This window comes from Budorcas taxicolor, chromosome X (assembly GCF_023091745.1).
Source record: "Budorcas taxicolor isolate Tak-1 chromosome X, Takin1.1, whole genome shotgun sequence".
NCBI classification, from domain to species: Eukaryota; Metazoa; Chordata; class Mammalia; order Artiodactyla; family Bovidae; genus Budorcas; species Budorcas taxicolor.
Window position 1 is genome coordinate 18,018,107 of NC_068935.1, and position 23,442 is coordinate 18,041,548.

Below are 23,442 nucleotides of genomic sequence, written 5' to 3' on the forward strand. Positions count from 1 at the left end.
TAAGCAAAATAATCTAGATGCAATAAAGCACATGTTTATGATTCTACTTAAATGGCATTCAAGTTTAAGAAAAACTAATCTATGATGATAGAAATCAGAACAATGGTTGCCTCTTGGGGTGGGGATTGACTGGGGGTCAGCGTATCAGGATCTGACTAGTGATTACAGGGGTGTATACATTTGTCAAACTCATGGTGCTTAAGACTAATAGTGCATATTAATATATGTAAGTTCACTCTCAATAAAAAAAGAGAACATTTAAAAAGCCATGTCTTCATGTACAGCCAGCTCATCTATCAAGAGCATCTGCCTATGCTTTCCCATGACATGACTGGGTGCCAAGCAATAGTGTATATCAGTTCAGGCTTTAGGGTGAACAGATCTAGGGCGAAATTCAGCTTTGACACTTCTAGGCAGTATGACCTGAGCCTCTATTTTCTCATTTGTAAGATGAGGATCATAACAAGAGTACCTGTCTCTTAGGGTTGTCTATTAGGAGGCTTAAATGAGATTGTTGTTGTTCAGTCACTAATTGTGTCAGACTCTTTGTGACCCCATGGACTGCAGCACACCAGGGTTCCCTGTCCTTCACTATCTCCTGAAGTTTGCTCAAACTCATGTCCATGAGATACTGTATACCATTTGCTGCAGGAGGAAATGGCAACCCACTCCAGTATTCTTGCCTGGAAAATCCCATGGACAGAGGAGCCTGGCAGGCTACAGTTCACAGGGTCAGAAAGAGTCAGACACGACTTAGTTACTAAACAACAACAACAACATACCATTTACTGGTGTTTGATCAGCTTTAGATACTCTTGCTATAGTGACCAGACCCATAGTAATCTGAACCCTGATTTAAAAATAAATAAAAAAACTAACCCATACTAAGGACCTACTTCCAGAGCTTCTTCTTCTTCTGATTGTGTTGGTCTGGGGTGGGCCCCAAGAATCAGTATGTTTAGAAAGCTACTCAGTTGATTCTAAAGTATAGCCATTACTGAACTCAAGTTCATGTGCCCAACACACAGTGAGGCCAAACAAAATGAAACACTGGGGTTTGGAGCAGAGAAAAATTTATTGCAGGGCCTAGCAAGGATAATGGGTGGCTCATGTTTTAAAAAATATAAAAATGCCAAACTCCTCAATAGTTTTGGGGGAGAAGTTTTTTATAGGCAAAATTTGGGATGATGGCTGCAGAGTAAATGACTTCCTTCTGACTGGTTGGTGGTGAGGTAACAGAGCACTGCTCCAGGAAACCTTGTGCTCAGCCTCAAGTTACCATCCTCAGTTGTGTCCAACTCTTTGTGACCCCATGGACTGCAGCACGCCAGGCCAACCTGTCCATCACCAACTCCTGGATGTTTGGATTTCCCAGGCAAGAGCGCTGGAGTGGATTGCCATTTCCTTCTCCAGGGGATCTTCCCGACCCAGGAATAGAACCTGGGTCTCCCACACTGCAGGCAGACGCTTTACCGTCTGAGCCACCAGGAAGATCTAATAATATGTATACCTCCTATATATGTTTGTGGACCAAACTTCGAGTCTGCTCACCCAGCACACAGTAAAGCCAATTTACTGACACCAGGTTGTGATGAAGGCCAGTACAGCTTTTACTGCAGGTGACAAGAAAGGAGTATGGGAGGCTCATGCTCAGAAGACCTGAACTTCCCTAAGGCTTTCAGGGAAGGGCTTTTAAGGGAAGGATTGCCTCAAAGGCAACATTTTAGGGGAGGGCTGCAGGGTGCATGACTTTCTTCTGATTGGTTGGTGGTGAGATAACAGACTGATGTTTCTGGCATCTTAATCATCCAATCTGAGGTCTACATGCTTGTGTTCAGCAAGTAGTCACCACCCTTCACCTGGGTAGGGGTATATGTCTTAGTTCCTGCAGAAAACTCAGGATATATGTCAGATTGTTATGTATGTCCCTTGAGGAGAAACTAGAACTTTGTTTTATTGCTGAACTATTGTCATTACGGGCTTCCCAGGTGGCTCAGTGGTAAAGAACCCGCCTGCCACTGCAGGAGATGCTGGAGATATGGGTTTGATCCCTGGGTTGGGAAGATCCCCTGGAGGAGGAAATGGCAACCCACTCCAGTATTCTTGCCTGGAAAGTTCCATGGACAGAGGAGGCTGGTGAGCTATAGTCCATGGGGTTACAAAGAGCTGGACATGACTGAGCAACATTACAACACTGTAATTACTTTTCTTGTTTAACTGCTTTCCCTTTGCTTCTGCATTTCCTCATTGAAACTTTAAGGCCCTCCTGAGTATAAACTGTTTCCATTTCACCTTTTCTTGTTTGTTGGAAAAACTGCTTCAGCCTCTAGAACTTCCCTGAATACCAAGAAGAAGAAGAAGAAGTGAAGTTGCTCAGTCGTGTCTGACTCTGTGACTCCATGGACTGTAGCCTACCAGGCTCCTCTGTCCATGGGATTTTCCAGGCAATAGTACTGGAATGGATTGCCATTTCCTTCTCCAGGGGGTCTTCAAAGGGCAGGTTGAAACAGTTGCTAATCAGGGAAGCAAGAGAATGAACAAACAAAGGAGGAGCTGTCAATAAACAATAGCACAGGTCCTGGTTCCTCCTCAAAGTACATATGTAACAATATCTGTGAATATTTTGAACTCTTCTGTGGGAACTAAGGCCTCAACCTGTGGAGGATGGTAACTTCTGGTTGAGTACAAGATTCCTGGAGCTGCACCCTGTTACCTCACCACCAACCAATCAGAAGTAAGCCACAAACCCCATAGCCCTCACCCCAAATTTTGCCTCTAAAACTTCTCTCCAAAAATTATCAGGGAGTTGGGGTGTTTTGGAGCATTAGCCACCTGTTCTCCTTGCTTGGCCCTGCAATAAACCTTTCTCTTCTCCAAATGCTGACATTGCAGTTTGTTGGGCCTCAGTGTGTGCTAGGCGCAGGAACTTGTTAGTAACTACTCGAGTCTGCTCTTGGAACTCAGGGAACACCTAGGAGACTAAAGAAAGACTTACTTTTTCTACAAGTTAGAAAGGAGCATGCAGAGGGGCTTTTGTACTGGGGAGGGCCCTACAGGGTCCCGCTCAGTTTCAATCCCATTTCTTTGATACTCCTCAACCCTGAGGGGAACAGGGGCAGGACAAGAAAGGGAATAAAGTTTTGGCTAGAGAGGGTAATCATAAACTCAGCATGGAAACTCAGTTTTGGGGAAACTTGGTTTTGTATGCAGTAAATGGGAGAGATCCCACAAAACTGAGTAACTCCCTGAAATGGCATAAATTACCACTTTAACTATCATCTTATAAAGACAAATGATATTGAGGTTGGAAGGAGCCAGTTATTCAAGATGACTAGGAAAACCACAGTAATCAAGGATAAGATTGTTCTGCAGATTTAACTTGTAGCCTTCTCCATTGATAGGGGCTTCTCTAGTGGCTTAGCAGGTAAAGAATCTGCCTGCAATGCAGAAGACACAGGAGATGCGAGTTTGATCCCTGGATCGGGACGATCCCCTTGAGGAGGAAATGACAACCCACTCCAGTATTCTTGCCTGAAAAATCCCATGGACAGAGGAACCTAGTGGGCTACGGTCCAAAGGGTCGCAAAGAATAGAATGTCACTTCTCCATTGATAGGAGTTACTAGAGATTTGGAGTCATCTTTCTCTTTCTTGTACAGAGAAGGAGACACCCTTACAAATGGCGGTTTCCCTTACAAATGTAAATATCTCTTACAAAAGCACAAGTTCTTCTCTGTGTACTGTTTCTTAAAAATAATTGGCCTAAAATAATCCTTATGCCAACAAGACATATTTTGGGGTGACAGATTTTGTTCCCCTTCACTACCATGCTGACTTTTTTCCCCACAGATGAGTTCCGCCTGGTGTTGAACTACTGAGCTCATTGACTGTGCAACTCACTTGACATATGCAAGATTTTCTCTGGTGGCAGCACCTCTTACCTGCTTGGTTTGTATTTATACCTCCCTCCTTAATTGTTATCTAACCTTCCATTTGTTTGACATGTCTCCCTAGCTAGATTTTAAGCTCCCTGAAGGCAGAGCTTGCCCACAAGTCTAGCATTTTCCCGTACAATAATAATATAATAAGACTGTAATAAGAGTTCCAGTAAATATTTGTGGAATGAATGCTAGTGTTGAATGAATGCAGCAGGGGGTGGGGGCAGGAAGAAGCAGTAAGCAGATAGTCAGATCAATACAAAGGCTTCTCTATTCATTCTTCTCCATACACATGCCATTTATTTTTACTGATAACACTTGTATAATATTGGGATTGTGCATTGTTCTTTGCTTGTGGGCAGTCATGCATGCATTTCACTTTCAGGTTACATTGTGAGTAGGACAGGAGTAGATGCAAAGAATATGAAGTGCAAGACGAGAAAAGGTCAGATGGCCAAGCCAATGAGCAAGCTTGCACTGGCCTGTGCTGTTGAACCGCAAATGCTAGCCCTCACTTTGCCATGAACTTGTGTGATCTTAGGCAAGTCACCACACCTTTCTGAGCTGCTAGTTGGTGGTATGACGGAGAAGATAATTTGACTCTGCATTCCATAGCAGGTCAGCTGAGTTCATAGCTGGGAAAAGTACTTTGGACAAAAGAATTTAGGGTACTGTCTCAACAGGCAGAAAGGTGGCTAGGATCACCAAGCCAGTTAGATGAGGTTTCTCCCTTAAGAATCAAACATGACTCGGATGAAAGGTGGTGAGGCTGAGTTAGAAACCATTCTAGGACTTCCCTGGTGGTACAGTGGATGGAAATCAGCCTGCCAATGCAGGGGACCTCGGGTTTGATCCCTGGTCCAGGAAGATTCCACATGCTGTGAAGCAACTAAAGCCTGTGTGCCGTAATTACTGAACCTGAATGCTGCAGCCACTGAAGCTCGTGTGCCTAGTGCCTGTCCTCCATGACAAGAGAAGCCACCACAATGAGAAGATTGTGCATTGCAATGAAGAGTAGCCCCCGATCACTGCAACTAGAGAAAATACGCATGCAGCAATGAAGACCCAGAGCAGCCAAAATAAATAAAGCTAAAAAAAATAGCCATTCTAGTCCACTCCCCCTCCTCTTAACCTGAGTACATGGAAGCACAGAGAGGTGACTTTCCCCAAAGTCCAGGTCTCCTTTTCACTTTCAAGGTTCTACTTTAAAAACCAAGTTCGTTTGCTTTTCTTACTGTTCAGAGACAAGAAGCCAATGGGCTGTGCCCCAGCAAGGAAATGATCAGTACATTTGTTTCAAGCTTTTTGAGTTTCCAAAATGTGACCTGCTGTTTCAGCTCAATTATTGTTTACCTTTTATCTATGGGGACAACAGACTTTCCTTTGTGGCTCAGTGGTAAAGAATCCATCTTGACTGCCAACGCAGGTGATGGGGATTCAATCTCTGGGTCGGGAAGATCCTCTGGAGGAGGAAATGGCAACCCACTCCAGTATTCTTGCTGGGAAATCCCATGGACAGAGGAGCCTGGCGGGCAATCGTCCATGGGGTGGCAAAAGAGACAAAACAACAATAGTGGGGACAACACTCTCCTAGTGTCTGCCTAGTGCCTACTATGTTTGCCACTCTGCTAGGTGCTGAGGAAGATTTAGAAAAGATGAAGACCCATCCCTGCTGTCAAAGATCTGAGTGTGGGAGACAGAACTAACAATGAGAGAACAATGGAAGGCAGTAAGTGATTCAGAATAAAATGAGTAGCGCAGGCAACAACTGCTGTTCAAGTTCACAGGAGAGAGAGCACTCTGGGAGCTGGGTGGTGGGGGCTGGGGGAAGTGCAATTTCATGTGGGCTTTGAAGGTGGGATAGGATTGTTTACGAAGATGTGGGGGAGGGCACTGAATGTGTGTCTGCATGGGTAGGGGGCTAGGGGGCGGGCTGCATCGATGCAGAACTACATGGGGATTAGGGATAGCATTTATTGAGCACTTTTTATGCACTGGCTACACAATTCAATTCATGTAAATGTGTATAATCCTAGGAATTAGATAATAGATCACTGATAACTGTTTGGTTGAGAGAGGGAAACTGAAGTACAGAGAGGTAAATTGCCCAAAGTGACACAGCAAGTAAATGGGATAATTATTATTAGTATCCCAGAGTCGTCAAAACACTTGGCTATTCTACCTTTGAAAAAGAGGAATTTGTGCCTCTGGCGAGGAAGCTGGCCTGGCACTAAACACAATCATTTTGCAAACACAAGACCCTCTAGGCCGAACTCCCAAAAAAGCTCGGTATGGATTGGTGGTTTAGTTGCAAAATCGTGTCCGACTCTTGGGATCCCAAGAAATGTAACCTGCCAGACTCCACTGTCCTGGGATTCTCCAAGCAAGAATACTGGAGCAGGTTGCCATTTCCTTCTCCATCTTTCCGTCCCAGGAATTCAACCTGGTCTCCTGCATTTGCAGGCAGATTCTTCACTGACTTAAGAGGGAAGATTTCTGCATGGATTAATGAAGCCTTTTACTGAGTGCTATCATCTGCTTCTTACCTCCTTGAAGACAGGAACTTGAGGTCTCAGGCTACAGTCATCACCAGAACTCCAGTTTTACCCTTAATGTTACTGTGCAGAGGATTTAACAAAACACCGACGGAGAACGAGTGAGCTGCTGAATCGATCCTTGTTTGTTGTTGTTCTTTATTAATTAGCACTTTGAGAGCATCAGGCCCTAAGGTGGATGCTGTCTGTGCAAAGCTACCTGGCTCTGAGGCCAGGTGGGGGAAAACCAGACCTGGAAAGGTCGGCAGGAAAATGGCTGGCAGCCAACATCAGAAGGTGTTTCCCAGGCAAGGTGCCTGTTTTTTTTCTGGCTATTTCCCTGTTTGTGAGTTTTCAATAGATACTAAACCAACACAAAGTGGATTTTGAAAAGGTCTTTTTCCTGTTTCCTTGCCCAGAGAAAAGCAAATCCCAGTCTATAGGTAGGAAGCAGCAGGGAAGAGGGGGCCCTGTTTCTGCTAGCAGCCCTTGTCCAATTCTTGGGCCCCTCCACAGCCTGGCGGGCGTTTAAGTGGCAGGACTCTCGGTCAAGCGCAGGTTGGAAACAGCTGCTCCGTCCGTCGCAGGGCGGGAGGACGGAAAGAGGTCTGGGGAAGCTTCTTTTCCTCCATCTTTTCCTCCAGCTAGAGTACGATTGAGCTTGAAGGCGTGGCAGGAGAAAGGGGAGACGGAGAGCCTGGAGAGGGAGTGGCCGGAGGCTAGATAGAGAAACATCGGAGCACAGCAGGAGGGAGAACGGCCGGGCAAAGTAGGAAAAGAAGCCTTGTCTAGGACGGAAGTGGAGAGTAGGGCTGTGGCTACAAAGGTGGAGAAGATGCCGTCTTGGCCCTGCCCAAGTCTGCTATTTCAGGGAAGTCTGGAGGAGAGGCGAAGAGTAGGTCACACCCAGCGGACCTCCCAAAGCCCAGGGGCTTATCACTAGACAGGCTCGTCCATTCCTCCAAGAACTCAGCGAGGGCCGGCTAAACGCCTACTAGGTGCCCGGTGTCTAAGGAAGCGCCCTGGAGAACCGGGGCGCAGGAGGCGGAGTCGGTCCAAACGGCTTCGCGGAGGAGCGAATTCCGTAGTCGGCTGTGCGGGAGGGTAGCGGTGCACGCGTGCGGGCCGGGCGAGCGCAGAACGCGAGGCAGGCCGGGGAGGAGGGAAAGGAGGCGGGGATTGAGCCCGGGGGAGCGAGGGGAGGCCGAGGCGCCGAAAGGGGGAGTGGGAGGTGTGAAGAGTGCAGGCGGCTGGGGGGCGGGGAGGCCGGGGAGGGGAGGCGGCCGGGCGGGGAGGCCGAGGGCGTGAAGTGGGGGGGCGGCGAGGGGCCGAGCCGGGCGGGAGCGGGGAGGCGGCGGCGAGGGGGAGGAGAGAGGGAGGGGAAGAAGGAGGAAGCGAGCGCGGCCGCTGCAGGGGGAGGAAGATAGGGAGGAGGAGCCGTGCGCGGCGGCCGTGGCGGCCGCCGGGGGAGCCGAGCGCCGGGGCGCGGGGAGCCGAGCGGGCGCCCAGTCGGGGCCGAGGGCCGACTGCCGGTGAGTGGAGCCCCGCAGGGCGCGGCGACCCGTCCCTGGGGCCGGGCGGGAGGCGCGGGAAGCTGCGGCGCCGGGGCGGAGGGAGGGGGCCGGCCGGAGCCCAGCCCCCGGCTGGCCCGGCCTCCCGCCCGCCTTTCCTCCCTCCCTCCTGGCTTCCTCCCGCCGCTGCCCGCGCGAGGGGGGCAGGTCCCGGGCGAGCCGCGGGCTGGGGGAGGTGCTGCCCGGAGGGCGGGCGTCTGGGGCCGGGGGGTGGAGCTGGGGGCTCGGGGGTGTACCCGGGGGCGGGAGGCTGGCCCGGGACGGCTCTAAATTGGCTCGGAGGGGCCCGTCGGCGGCGAAGTTGCTCGCTGGGGGCAGAGACGGCCACGCGGTTGCAGGAGTAAGCGATCCCCCTGTGGCGAGTGCGTGAGACGAGGAGTCCGGCGTCCCCGCCAGCCCCGTCGCCCTCCCCGCCGGCCCGGCCCCGCCAGCTCCCCTCCTGGCCGCCGCGTGTTCCCTCACCGTCTCCCCCGGTTCGCTCCTGCCGCGTCCCCTCAACCCTGGCCCTGACCCTCCCGGCCTCCGACTTCCCCCGACCCCTGCTTGCTTCGCCACTGCCCTGTTCCCCTTTTCTTCCCTCGCTAGTTACCCCTCCCCGCCTCGTAATTCCCGATGCAATTGCCTCTTTGAGACCTTTTTTTTTTTTCCTCTCCTTCCTTTTAGATTGGCCAACGGCTCGTTTCCACCCTGCCTCGTTGGTGGCCACTGGAGAAGCGCGGGGGGCTCCCCAGGCAGCCGTAGGGACAAATTAGAGCCAGCACTTGGCCCCGGGCCTCGCGTGTAGCTTCCCGTCCTCTGCCCTAGTTGCCCCGGTGTCCGGAGGGGGGTGCGGGGGCGGGGGTGTGCCCTCCGTATATGTCCCACCACCCGGGCCACCCTCGGGGCTTGTGTTCCATCTCGCTCTCGCTTCCTGCACGGTGGTCGTGGGGAGCCACTTTGCATCATGTCCCGGTATAGCTACCAAAGTCTCCTGGACTGGCTCTATGGGGGCGTGGACCCCAGCTTTGCGGGCAATGGGGGCCCCGACTGTGCTGCCTTCCTCTCTTGGCAGCAGCGGCTGCTGGAAAGTGTGGTGGTCCTGACCCTGGCCCTGTTGGAGATCCTGGTGGCCCTGCGGCACATCCTGAGGCAGACGGAGGAGGACGGTAGGGGTGGCCGTGGCTGCCAGCCAGAGCAGGTGACCCAGCGGCCAGAGGAAGGCAAAGAGAGCCTGAGCAAGAATCTGCTCTTAGTAGCCTTGTGCCTGACCTTCGGGGTGGAGGTGGGCTTTAAGTTCGCCACCAAGACCGTCATCTACCTGCTCAACCCCTGTCACCTGGTCACCATGATGCATGTGAGTCTGTTGACTTCCCCCACCCCTTCCCGGCAGCCTCAGCCAGCAGAGTCATTTGTGTGCTCAAGACACTTGGCCGCATAGAGCACCTCACCCCTGCGGGCGGTGGGACCCTTAAAAATGGTTTTCCAACGAGTGGCTGTTTGGGTGCGGATTTCAGATTTGGCTTCCTTCCACCTTTGCACAATGCGTCAGCCCTACGGTGGTGGTGAGCCCTGGGAAAGTCTAGCACTCAGGCCAGCGGCCCCTCCCCTCCCAGGCCTACCCTGGCCTTTTGCCAGCAGGAAGTCTGACCCCAGCCAGGTTCCCTTTCTGGATCACCAGAGGGCAGCCATGGGCCAACACCCCCCCTCATTCCCTCTGCCCCCGCCCCCCCCCCCCACATTCCCTCTGCCACAATTTCCCAGAGGCCTGGTGGCTTTCTTTCCTGGAGGTGGTCACAGAAGGTTCCAGTTTCCACTGTCATACTTGGGGGAAATACTTTTGTAGGTTTCTCTTAATGACTTTCTTTTGGGAGTTTACGGTCTTAGAGTGAGGTCTGCCTTTTGAGTTCTGAGGTGTCAGAGCAGCACCAAACTCCAACTCACTGCACTCTGAAGCAGACCCCAGGCAGACTCGTGACCTCTTCTCTGTCTGTGGTGAGAGGGTATTTATTTCCTGCAAACCTCTCCATCTTATCACTCTTATTCTCTCTCCTGAGGTCACAGTCCAGGGGTGCCCAGAGAGCTGATTTCTTTATCTCCCATTAGCGGTGCTAAGAAAAACAAATGAGATTGAAAAAGGAAAGTTGCCAGATACATAAAAATAATCTGGGTGAGCACCAACCAAGAGCGAGACTGTCTTTTTGTACTCAGCCTGTGTAGAGAAATGATCTAAAACTATAATATCACGGAAGGGTAGGAAGAGGAGAAGGGGTGGGGTGGGATGGGGGGCTGTCTCTTTTAGATTTCAGGCTGTGGAAAACCTGGTGTGTTTTATTCAGGGACAGTTGTGAAACCTGTCATTAGCATCTTTATTGCTTTTATATTTGTAGAAGGTTGTTTTCTCAGGAGACTCGTGACAACCTTGTGTGGGGCAGGAGGTTGAGATAATTGTCTCGGTTTCACAGGCCTGGCGCGGGGACTCGGGAATGGGAGGTTGCTCGCTTGCAACCAAAAGATGAATTAGCTTTCTGGGTTGGAAAGCTAACCCACCCTCTTTGGGGTTTCGGACTGCAGAGCAGTCTCTGGGAGGCTGATGCTGATCAGCATGGTGCTGCCTGTTTACGCTGCGGATGCTTGCTAGCTCTGTGTTGTAGGAAGTCCTTGGATGGCAGGTTCTTGGCCTCAGTTTCCCAATCTGGAAACTGGTGAATGACCACAGACCCCTATCAGTCTTGCAGATGTGGTAAGGAGGTGTAGACAGATTTAGAATAAAGCAGCTCTTAGTGATGGGATGGCTCTAAGCATCCAGTAGGCTTGGAGTGGGTAGCATTTTTTTAAGAGATCTTCTTGGGAAGTGATGCCATTCACAGGAAACCCAAGGGCTCCCCCAGTTAGACCTTCTGTGTAAATTTGAGCCTGTCCTCTTTCTTTCTATTTTTTTTTTTTTTTAATGAATGGGCTTTTTGTTAATGAAAGGAAACAACGCATCTCAGCCATTGCTATGTGAGGCTCTTGGGACAGGAGTGCTTTTTTTGGATGGCAGGTGGTGAGGGTCAGAGGGTGCCTCTTCGACAAAGGGGTCTTGAGGCCTCTGACAACCACATATCTAGAAGGTCAACAAAGAACTAAATTCAGCCCGATTGGGGCTGCTGCTGGGGTGATGACGTCAAACCTGGCAGCACCATGGTTTTCAGTGGAAAGGTTTTTAGAGGCTTTTAGAAGACTCTGGAGGCTTCGTTCTGGCATTAATTAGTTGTGTGACTTTGGGGAAAGTACTTGTCCTGGCTGTCAGTCTGCCTGGCTGCAAAACGAGGCAGAGTTGAATTTCTAGGTCTTGACAATCTGTGTGCTGTGCTTCTTTCCTTCATAAGCAGTGCCCGGGGGTGCCACACAGAGCTATTCCAGAAATGGCTTTTGGTCTCCTCGCCAATTTCAGGTGGTCATGGTTCATCTTCTCATCCTCATCTTTCGCTCCCTGTGTCTTCCCCATAAAGTAAACCTGAGAAGGCCACCCTTAGGGATCCATATAGATGATGTTGGCCCTCAGGGGCTGAGTGCTACAGAGAGATGGATGTTTGGGGAACTGTGAACTGATTCCTGTCACTATGCTTTTGCTGTTGTCCCATGCCATTACAACAGATGGAAACAGTTTTCTAACTTGGCTACAGTAATGACTAACGATAATAAGTATGGTTAGTATTTGGGCTTCCCTGGTGGCTCAGACAGTAAAGAATCTGCCTGCAATGCCAGAGATACAGGTTTGATCCCTGGGTCAGGAAGATCCCTTGGAGGAGGGCATGGCAACCGACTCCAGTGTTCTTGTGGGAAGAATCCCATGGACAGAGGAGCCTGGGGGGCTATAGTCCATGGGGTTGTGTGTTAGTCATGTGTTAGTCGCTCAGTCGTGCCCGACTCCTTGTGACCCCATGGACTGCAGTCCACCAGGTTCCTCTGTCCATGAGATTTTCCAGGCAAGGATACTGGAGTGGGTTGCCATTTCCTTCTCCAGGGGATCTTCCTAACCCAGGGATCGAACCCAGGTCTCCTGCACTGTAGGCAAATTCTTTACTGACTGAGCTACAAGGGAAGCCCGTCCATGGGGTTAGTATTAATAATACTTTACATCTGTCTAGCTCTTAACTTTTATAAGACGCTTTCACACACACTATCTTCTTTAGGGTTATGCTAGATAAGCTTGAGCCTGGACAGAGAGATGTTAAAATTTATCCTGTGACTGTGTGTGTTCCAAAGGGGAAGTGTTGAATACAAATACTTTGGCAAGTGAATTAGCTGAGTTAGCCTATATCATGACAGTAAATTCTGTGGAGTTCAGAGGTCCTGATAAGGAAAGGGAGACATGAGCTGAATTGAAAGCAGGAGCTTAGAAACATTTCTGATGTGTGTCTCTCAATAAGATGACTCAATTATAGCTTTATAGAAGGCCTTGTTCTGCAGAGGCAGTGTAAGTTTGTACTAAGGGCAGTATTACTTTCAGCCAGGAAATGGAAGCACTGGAGGGAGAATGACTAGTCTCCTTACCTCCCGTTTTTCAGGCTGTAAATTATTTACTCCCAAGGCCTTTGATACACAGACCCTCCTCATAGCCATGCTGCCTTTGGGCAACTGCCAGCTTTAGAAGCACAGGGCAGGGTACTTCTTGTGTTCGAGTCCTGTTCTTGAATAATATTCCTGCTGTCAGGTTTGTTTTTCGCCTCGTCTATTATCTCAAGGGCCCTGGAACCTGGGACTGGTGGAGGTTTGTAGGATTAAACCAGCACCTTCTCACATCTGACTTAAGCCGGGAATGCTTGAGGGTTCTTGGAATCAGCAAGCACCAGGATTAACGCACCACTGTTAAACCCCTTGCTGAATATCAGTGGTGTTTACCCATTACACCAAGAAGTAATTCTTCAAGCGTGGCTAGCTAGTCCGGCTAGCTAGTCCGTATGGGTGACACGGAATGAATTTACTGACTGTTTATGCTGTTTACAAAACAAAACAGAACAAAACGGAAATCACACTGCCAGCAAGGTACTGGCAGGCGTGGCTTTAGAACCCAGCTGTCAACAGTGGGAATTGGGGCTTTAGCAGGAAGAGATTCTCATAGCTATTTAAGTCCTAAAATCTACAGTTTCTTAGTGGAAGGGTTAAAATGCCAGACCGTTTGACTGATTGTGTCTGTAAAAACTCATGGCCTTTTATCCTTTGCATCTAGTTAGATTGTCTCTGTCTTAGGAACTTAAGGCAGAGATCAAATTTTGGATGTCTTGTCTAATTGTCCACTTCCGGTTGGTTGTGTATGTCTGTCAGTATCTCCCAGTTGGGCCCTGAACCTGGTGGGGCATAGCATATGCCGTTTAACCCTCCGTGTCTCTGTGCATAAGGCACTCTGGATCTCAGCTGGACATTTGCCAAATAATAACTGATGCTATTGACCCCTGAGCACCAAGCCTCTGGTTTTTAGCCTTTAAGACCAAGTGAGCCCCATCCTTTTTTAAGAGTTAGCGTTGCTATTTTTCTGTCTTTATGATATATTAGAAGGCTGATGTCCACCAAATATGGCTAACCTGCTTTTGTCTCACTGTTTACTTTCCTACGTCACTCTGCTGAAAGCACAGAATGGCATATATTCAGAATGGTCCTGAGCTTTTTGTGACACCTTTTGGAACTCACTGAAGGTACACGGGTATGTTATATTTGCTCTGTGATGGATTTGTTTTAGAGAAAACCTGATAGATTTGAGAACTAGGCATTTTTGTCCCCTGCCTCCTTGACTTTCAGACCAACCGCACCTCTTCATCCCCATCTGTTGCCTGGAGCACTGATAACTGCTCCTGGTTGCAACTGATGTTGGTGGGTAATGGGTGCAATGAGGGATCCAGCCATCTGCTGGCTTATCAGATGGACTGTGTCCTGTGTCATCAGTCCAGGGGGGCATAAGGGGGTGATGTTTATATGGGCCTCAGCAGTGAGGCATGATATTCCTTTTTAGTTTGTTTTATATTATCTCCCAAGGAAATTTGCAGAGAATTTTTCATTGTTACAGTCTTTGACAAAGTCCCTTCCATTATAAGGGAAATGGTGTGCATTGGTGGATTAAGCAACCCATAGACAGCTCTGGGATTTAAAATGATGATACCAGTTTTGCTTGTCGCCTGCTAGGGAACCCGAGCAAGTTATTTAGCTTTTTCCTATCTTGATCTTCTTCATGAAATGGGCCACATGGAAACAAAGCATTTTAATCCTCTGAATAGCTCTGTGGTCACTTAAATAGACGCTAGGTACAGCTGATCAGAGCTGGCAGATGACCACTAGATTTTTTTCCTCTGATTCAGAAACTGACAAACCTCAACTTCTTTTCACCTTTCTTGATAGCTCTTAGAATCCATTCCTCTAATTAGTTCTGTTGCTTTTCTCTGGATCCTTGCCCGCGCCTGCATACCCTTCTCATACACAGTCTATAAAACTGGATACTGTGACCAGAGGTCCAGCCCACACCCAGCAGAGAGGAAAGATTTCTTTTCTCAGCCTTTTCTCACTGTGCACCTGTTAATACAATGCAGCCTGGAGCTTGCTGTTAAGTAATAGAATGCAGCAGGCTCCTACTCAGGGGGTGATCCACAGGCCCCCTGAATTTTTGTCCCTTTGCCATGGAAGTACCTCCTTCATCACTGTCTTCATGGGATCTGTCGTGAATTCCTCCCCTCTGTAGATGGTCCTGAAGATTCTCCTCTGGGAAACTTTCCAGTTGACCTTGACTCCACAGTTATTCCACTCATTCCACCAATACCTCTTGTCCTCCTTTCCCAACTCTGAATATTCCTCAGACTGTTAGCCTCTTTAACATTTGCCTTTGTGTGAAAAAATTGCAAGCGTTGGTTGCTCAGTCATGTCCTACTCTTTGTGACACCATGGTCTGTAGCCCACCAGGTTCCTCTGTCCATGGGATTTTCCAGGCAAGAATACTGGAGTGGGTTGCCATTCCCTTCTCCAGGAAATCTTCCTAACCCAGGGATTGAATCCAGGTCTCCTGCATTGTAGGCAGATTCTTTACCATCTGAGCCACCAGGGAAGCGCATGGCTTTGTATACAAGTAGGTAGTTTGGTAAGTGTTCAACTGGGTTGTTTGATTTTACATGTTTGTTCATTCTCAACCATTATCGTGTATACTTTTCTTTAAGGAAAGGAGTAGTATTTTTTTCCCCTCTGTAACACCCTGCAGAGCTTAATACAATACTGTATGTGCACATTAATTGCTTAATGTGTAGTGTGCCTGGGTAATGCTGGCTGACTGACTGGCTGACAGAACTGACTTTTTTCTTTTCTTTTTCCCTCTGGTGGTTCTGTCTGTGTTCCCTTGAGGTCTCATGGGCACAGTTCCTGTGTCTCCTGTGCCTATTAAGAGAAACTCCTGTCTGGGTGTTTTTTTTTTTTTTTTTTTGAAATAGCCAGAAAGAGAGGTGGTTTTGCCTCCAGCTCACACATCTTTTTGTTGAATTTCCATCACAAAGAGCTGGTTATTAGGAACTCCAGCCCATTCTCTGCCCCAAGTTTCTGCTCACTTTCATTGCACTGAGGAAATTGCACTGTTGGATCTTGGTCTTAAATCCCTTGGTTTGACATCTGGAAATGTCTCCTTTCTTCTTTTCCTCCTTTAATATCAGACATTAAAAAAACTGTTATTAAGCTGATAACTCACTTTCTATCTCTCCCCTTTTATATTTTTCAATAGCTTGTTCACTGTCATCATGCTTCATTGAAATACCCTTTGCAAGAGCCAGACTTCTCAACTTCTGGTCTTTCATATATTTTTGTTGTTAACTTTGTTTGTGTTCAGCTTTGTGAGGTATAATCGACAAAGAAAATTGTAAGATATTTAAAGTGCACAACATGATTTGATTATGCATACATCATGAAAGGACTCCCCACCTCCAACTGAGTTCACTAACACATCCGCGATCTTTCATATCCTTTGTTAAATTGAGAGCATCTTCTGCCAGTAACTGACTGACTGGACCTGATGTGGAGTGCAGTGCTTTTCTAATTTTCTTTGTGAAAGATTCCCTTGGAGCCTTGTTCTCATGCAGATGCCTGGCTCTCCACTCAGAGTCTAAGTCAGTCTAGGTCCTATAGGGTGGGGACGGGAACCTGCATTTATTACAGTCTCCTCAGTGATTCTGATGCCGGTGAGCATTAGATCCCACACTGAGAGACATTATCTAGTGGCTAAAGTATGAGGTCGGAGAAGGCAATGGCACCCCACTCCAGTACTCTTGCCTGGAAAATCCCATGGGTAGAGGAGCCTGGTGGGCTGCAGTCCATGGGGTCGCTAAGAGTCTGACACAGCTGAGCGACTTCACTTTCACTTTTCACATTCATGCATTGGAGAAGGAAATGACAACCCACTCCAGTGTTCTTGCGTGGAGAAACCCAGGGACAGCGGAGCCTGGTGGGCTGCTGTCTATGGGGTCGCACAGAGTCGGACACGACTGAAGTGACTTAGCAGCAGCAAAGCATGAGGTGCGATGTTGCTTCAGATGCTCTTCCTGATTGGTGTGATTCTGGTGGCCTGTGGGTGGGCATTTGGTCTTCTGGTGGTACCTTGGTATTTATGTGGGTGTTAAATAAGGTGGTTGAAATTAGAGGTTGAAGACCCTGAGTTATTGTGAGGTGGATTTTAAGGTAACTTTGGCTTTCCAGTGGCCTGTTGGGTGCCTGTGGCTTTTATCAGTGGAGGATTTCAGCCAAGAGGTGGATTTTAAGGTAACTTTGGCGTTCCAGTGGCCTGTTGGGTGCCTGTGGCTTTTATCAGTGGAGGATTTCAGCCAAACCTCTTTTTAATCACCTTCCAGTCCTCCTACACTCCTTTACCATTCTTGCAGTGTTGGAGATCTTTGGGAACTAACAAGATGAAATACTGACACAGAATTATTGCATCCTAGTTCTCTATTTGCAGGACTTTAGTTTTAAATGCTCATGGAAATGTATTCATTCTTGCATGTATTCAGCAAACATTTGTCCGGTGCCTGTTGTCTGTCAAACATTGTGCCAGGCACTGGAGATTCAAAGGTAAATAAGAAACATTCTTTGCCTTCATGTTGCCCACAGTTGAGACAGGCAAGAAAAAAAAGATCAACTAAATTACAACGTGACGTGTATGGTAACAGGTTTGAACAAAACATAGAGAACCAGAGGGTTTTTCTTTTTTCCTGATGCAATTAAGGAAAGCATACTGGAGGAGGCGACATTTGACTCACTAAGGGGACATGTTAGCTCTTTGAGAGCAGGGGTCCTTGTTTATTTTCTATCATAGTGGCTCTCATAGGACCCACCTCATAGTAGGTGCTCAATATACGTGTGAATGAATGACTAGGAGGTGGCTAGGTGTTGCAGAAGGAAAGGGTTTCTTGGCATAGGAAATGATACATGTAAAGGCACAGAGTTGCTTCCTCTTTCACAGGAAAGCTTTACAACTCTTACCTGGAGTCATTTGCATGTTATTATCAGGGGACAGGTATTGTTTTTGTATTTCTCCCTTGGCAAACCACATAAAACTTGGAATGCTCTGTCGTTTCTGGCCTGTTGATAAGACAGCTGCAGTTGCTCACAAGTCCTTGATAGGGGCTTGTGAGATAGAGCATTGTGTTCTCTCTGCTGTCCCAAGGAGGGCCCACATGGTCAAGGACAGACACACGGAACACAGAGGAGAGTGAGCAGGCATTAAATGCAGGAAATGAGGTAGCAGGCATTCTACCCCCCACCAGATGAGTTTTAGTGGCTCATGGGATGGCTGCTGCCCCCAGGAAGGTAGAACTGATGCAGTATTTTGATGCTCTTCTTCTACCTTTCTCTTCTCTATTTCTTTTCCCCTGCTTCCAAGTCTTCCCCCGCCAAGCCCCCAACTCACCCCATCCAAGTTTGCCTCTTTCCAGAGTACTCAAAGCTCCAGATCAACTCCATCTAAATGCTTGTTTCACTAGAGGAGGTCCTATCTCCAAGGAAATCAGGAATAAATCAGTTCCATGTAGGAGGTTCATACTGCAGTGTGAATGGCTCAGATGCAACAGAGGTGGGGGAGGGCAGGACTTTTTAAAAGGCCCTTGTTAGCCTTACTTGAGGTGTGTCTCAGAATTTGAGCAGGTGGCCTTTCCCATGCTCCTTGCTCAGTTGTTGGCCTCCCTCCCGCTCCACCTCCCATCCTCCCCCACCCTGAGAACTGGGGTTATTGGTGTCTTACTGTCCTACTTGCTGAACGCCCAGGGTAAGTCTCCCTCCAAGGTGCTCTTGAATACAGCAGTTAAATCTGAAGGCCTGGGGAGGGCTCCTCCTTTTCTGGGCACGCGCCTCTCTGTTTACTCAGCTCTTTCCCAGAGAAAGAGCTGCCAGCTAAACAGGGCATGGCTTGCGTGTCTGTCAGTGTGTGGTGTGTCAAGGGACACTGACCTGCTGTGAGCCTGAGATCCTGAAGCGGAGGGTTGGGGGAATCTTTCCATTGGCTGCCTACCCTTAACAGTAGCTGCTGGAGCAAACGTCAGAGGGAGGCAGGCAGGGCAGGATGAGTCTGGTTGTGGGCCTGGTGGCTCTGAGGGAACGGAATAGATGGCAAGAGACCTTCTTCTCTAAGACAGTCCTTAGAGAGGATTGGACTGTCGGGCAGACCCAGTTCAAGCCATGTCCTGTGGGCAGGTGTTAGGTTGGTAGGAGAGTGAGAGGCGAGAGTATCTGAGGAGAAAGGAAACGTGCATGACAGTTGCTCAGTCATGTCCCATGCTTTGTGACCCCATGGACTGTAGCCTGCTAAGCTCCTCTGTCTTGGAGATTCTCCTAGGCAATAATACTGGAATGGTTTGCCATTTCCTCCTCTAGAGGGTCTTCCCGACCTGGGGATTGAACTCATGTCTCTTGCATCTCCTGCATCAGTAGGCAGGTTCTTTACCACTGTGCCACCTGGGAAGCCCAAAGGAAGCATGAGCCCATTCTAATTCCATCTCAGTTCCTCCAGTCTCCGTGTCTCCAGCACACATCAGTGGTGGTATAAACTCGGTGTATTTTGCCTGTGAATTGAGTCCCCTTTGCCAGTCGACCAGCTGTATTTGCAGAAAGACTTTGTGCTCAGGCTGTTGCTAGCAAAGAGACTTTCATTCAGGTGCTGATTAAACAAGGCGCAGAGCCAGATTGCACATTAAGGCCCTTAACTACGGCTCTGGGAGCCCTGGGTAAACACTTATTAGATGTTCTGGGTAGAGTATTAGGAGAGGCTGCTGGACACGAGGGAAACTGGCTAGGAGAGACTTCTAGAAAGGGCTTTGTTCTTTTCCTAGATGCATCTGATCCGAGCTACTGGCACGTATACAGAGGGGCTAGACAGGTTTCCTCCTTGGTATTTACTTGGGAAATTCTCACTGGGACCCAGTAGGTTTGAACTGGGACACAGCAATGAATCTGGCTAAGTTAAGCTGGGCATTAGAAATGCCTACTTTTCCTGATGAAGGTTTGGCTGAGTGGACTGAGCTTTTGGACCATATTTCCTGGGTTTGTATTTGAGCTCCATCATCATGTGACCTTGGGTGGGTAGTGGTAAAGAATTTGCCTGCCAATGCAGGAGACACGTGTTCAATCCCTGGGTTGGGAATATGCCCTGGAGAAGGAAATGGCAACCCACTCCAGTATTCTTGTCTGGAGAATTCCATGGACAGAGGACCCTGGTAGGCTACAGTCCATGGGGACGCAAAAGAGTTAGACATGACTGAGCATCCAAACAACAATGAATTGTGTGTGACCGTAGGTGTGTTACTTAACTGCTATCAACTTCACTCGTCTGTAAAATGGAGATAATCACACTACCTACCTAATAGGGCTATTGTGAGGATTAAATGGAATAACTTAAGCATTTGGCAGAAATTCTGGCTCATTGTCAGCAATAAATGTTAGCAGCTTTTCATAGTACAGTCAGCCCTCCATAAATGTGTGTTCCAGTTTGCAGATTTAACCAACTACAGATTGAAAATATTAGGGAAAAAAATTTCAGAAAGTTTGAAAACACAAAACTTGAATTTATTGTGCACTGGAAACTGGTTATATTGTGTTAGGTGTTGTAAGTAATCTAGAGACAATTTGAAATATATGGGAGTATGTGCAAGGTTACATGTAAATACGACACCATTTTATACAAGGGACTTGAGCATCTGCAGATATTGGTATCCCTGGGGGGTCCTGGAACCAATCCCTCATGGATAGCAAGGGACAACGGTAGTAGTAATAGTACTGTATAGTACTATAGGAGTAATAGGGGGCTTCCCAGGTGGTGCTGGTGGTAAAGAACCCGCCTGCCAATGAAGGAGACATAAGAAATGCAGGTTCGATCCCTGGGTCAGGAAGATCCCCTGGAGGAGGAGGGCATGGCAACCCACTCCAGTATGCTTGCCTGGAGAATCCCATGGACAGAGGAGCCTGGCGACTAAGCCTGAAGCGACTTAGCATGCACAGTAGTATATATTGTGGTTCAGGTCATTCTGGGTAAAAGCTGACTGTGTGCGCACAATCAGTCATGTCTGACTCTTTGCAACCCTATGGACTGTAACCCGCCAGGCTCCTCTGTCAATGTCATTTCCCAGGCAGAAATACTGGAGTGGGTTGCCATTTTCTACCCAAGGGGATCTTCTGACCCAGGGATGGAACCCATGTCTCTTGTGTCACCTGCATTGGCAGAAGGGTTCTTTAGTGCCAGCTGGGAAACTTCCCAGGTGGGGAACAGGAACGTCGCTCAGTCGTGTCCGACTCTTTGCGGCCCCATGGACTGTAGCCTACCAGGCTCCTCTGTCCATCGGATTTCCCAGGCAGTAGTACTGGAGTGGATTGCCATTTCCTTCTCTAGCGGATCTTCTTGACCCAGGGATTGAACCCGGGTCTCTCGCATTGTAGACAGACGCTTTACCATCTGAGCCACCAGGGAAGTCCTCCCAGGTGGGGAGGAAATGTCAGTTCACTCCAGTATTCTTGTCAGGGAAAATCCCATGGACAGAGGGAAAATCCCATGGCTGCTTACAGTCCACAGGGTCACAAAGAATTGGACACAATGGAGCACACGCGCTCACACACACGCAAGCTGACTCTAGTTTGATAAAAGCCTGGGTTCAGATCCTACCTCTAGCTGTGTAGCCCTTGGCAAGTTGTGTAACCTCTTTGACCCCCCTAGTGACCACATTTGTAAATTGGAATAATTAAACCTACCCTGCAGGGCTGTTGGAAGACAATAATGAGAAAGAAACAATGAGACAAGAATAATAAAACACTTAAGATAGTAAACAGTCAATACTTTTTTTTTGCTGTGATGTGATGCGTGATTATGATAAGGAGCTTTGTTATCCTTATGGCTGCTGCTGCTGTGAGCTTGGATGCCTGATTCTGAGATAAGATGACAGGAATTAGATACAGGAAGGCAGCTCTAAGAATCTCACCCAAGAGAAACTTCGCTGGCATCTTCATTTCATGTGGTAGGCAAAAATACTGATTCCATGAAGTTGGCTCCCACATAATCTCTGCAGGGCAGGGTTGCTTGATTGTTCAAGGCCTAAGGATAGCTTTGTGGGAAATTTAGAAGTTACTGTAAATCACCCAGTGTTTTCTGAAGCATTTGGAGGATGGCTGTCATTGGTGGAATGCTTGGCTGTCCAGGGACCTCTGGGCTTAATTATTGCTGTTCTTCATCAATGGACTGGCTCTCTGATGCCAGCTGTCTTGAGATCGGTAGCCTAGGAAACCAATGAGAACATGACAGAAGCAGGAAAGGATCGGTTTGGGGCTGGGCAGAAACAGGTGCGTGGATTGAGTTTTTACTTCTTCATTAATTTCTTTTGACTGAGGATAGTGCAACTCTCTCAATTGCTGCTTGTTCCCAGAGTTAAGTTATCAGAGGAGAAAGGCAGGTTAAACATAGACCAGTGCCTTGCCTGACGTGTCAGCAAATGGATGAAAAACCAAACAAACAAACAAGACAATTCTTCGAGTATCTCCCAGGTATGGAAACCCTCTCATTTTTAAGACTAGGTACTCTCAGAACTAGAACCTCAGCAGCCAGTCCCTCTCTAAAGATAAGTCCCCTTTAATTATGCAGCCCTCTGGGACCAAGGCCTGGGTCTTGTGGTTTCACAGCCTTGGGGTTGGGATGCCCCACCCCAGCAAGGCCATTGATAGGCCTTCAGGCTTATTTGCAAGTGTTGTGAGTAAATAGGCAGTTCCTTGGGGTAAGATCAGGTTTTCTGTAATAATCCTAGTTCCCTGGGAGGAACTGGCTTGGAGGGCATTCCTAAAACAAAGGACAACCCTGAGAAATTAAGGGAGACTGTACCCAAGGGTCCCCTTCTTACCCACACTTTTGCTCCTTGTCGTTTGGCATTTGTAGAGTTTCCTTTTCTAAGTCCCAGGCACTTGAGAGAGTGTGCATGCTGGTCGCTGCACTTTATTTCGTGCCCTGCAGGAATGTTGCTCAGGGTCATGTGCATAAATACCTTATTATCGTCACCGCTTTTACCCTTGGCCCGTTGAGCTACCACTGACTGCAGGCTGCTGCTTCGTCTGGGCCTTTCTCCCTGTTTCCCTGGTCCCTAGTCACAGGAGGACTCTCAAGGTCCCTGAGGAAAGGGGCTGGTTTTACCTTTGGGTTCCTTTTCCCTGTGCAGGAGCGCCCTGGAGTTTGCAGTTCAGCTGTCCTCAAAATAGCCCTGCAAGCTGGCACCAAGCTAAAGTCCAGTTTCCCTTCTTTACTGGTGGGGTTTCTGGCTGGTGAGCAAAGAGAACTGAGTGACCCCCAGCCCTGTGCCTGTCCTCCCCGGGCGAGGCTCTTGGCGGGGGTGGGGATGGGGTGGGGTGCCGTCTTGGGCCTCGGAGATCAGCAGTGGCCTTTGGGCCGAGGCTGCATTCAACTTGTGAGGTCACAAAGGCTCTGCCTGGCTGAGCAGTGTTTGGCCATACCTCACAGCTAGGGCTGTGTTTACTCAGATGGACACACATGGAATCCAGGCTGGGATCATCTTCCCAAGTTTCTTACTCCCTGCTTCGGGTCTGAACTGAAAAACAAATTGCAGAGTACACTGTGGTCCACACCTGTTTTTTTTGAATCCCCTCTCCACAGCCAGTTTGCAGTGAACTGAAGATTAATCCTGGCTCCTCCCATTTCTCTTGTATTTTTCCTTCAGTTTCCCTTGGGATTGGGTTCTCACTCTTCAGTCATAAATGTCCATAGACCCTAAGGACAGTTGGTGCCACTGCTCATTTAGGGTCCCCCTGTCCCAGACCTCTGAAATACCATAAACCTGAAATAGGGTTATATGGGCAAAAGGGGGTTAAATTTAGGAGAAGGAGCTCATCATAATATTTGGTTATCTCTGTACACTCTAAAAGTTAGGAGTAGTAGTGATGATAATAC

At 48.4% G+C, this 23,442-nt stretch overlaps 1 protein-coding gene across 6 annotated transcripts in view; it reads left to right on the top strand.

Moving 5' to 3' along the window:
- The first annotated feature begins 7,314 nt into the window (after positions 1 to 7,314).
- TMEM164 (transmembrane protein 164) overlaps positions 7,315 to 23,442 on the top strand; it is a 193,711-nt gene continuing 177,583 nt past the window's right edge. For 3 of the 6 annotated variants that reach the window (XM_052663124.1, XM_052663127.1, XM_052663122.1), the window contains exons 1-2: positions 8,288 to 8,382; positions 8,706 to 9,375. In XM_052663124.1, the coding sequence (XP_052519084.1) occupies positions 8,986 to 9,375 (390 nt within the window). In that variant the 5' untranslated portion in view covers positions 8,288 to 8,382; positions 8,706 to 8,985. Of the gene's footprint in view, positions 7,367 to 7,946; positions 8,004 to 8,287; positions 8,405 to 8,705; positions 9,376 to 23,442 lie in introns of those variants that run through there. The other 3 variants (XM_052663128.1, XM_052663126.1, XM_052663125.1) reach the window with 3 other exon arrangements.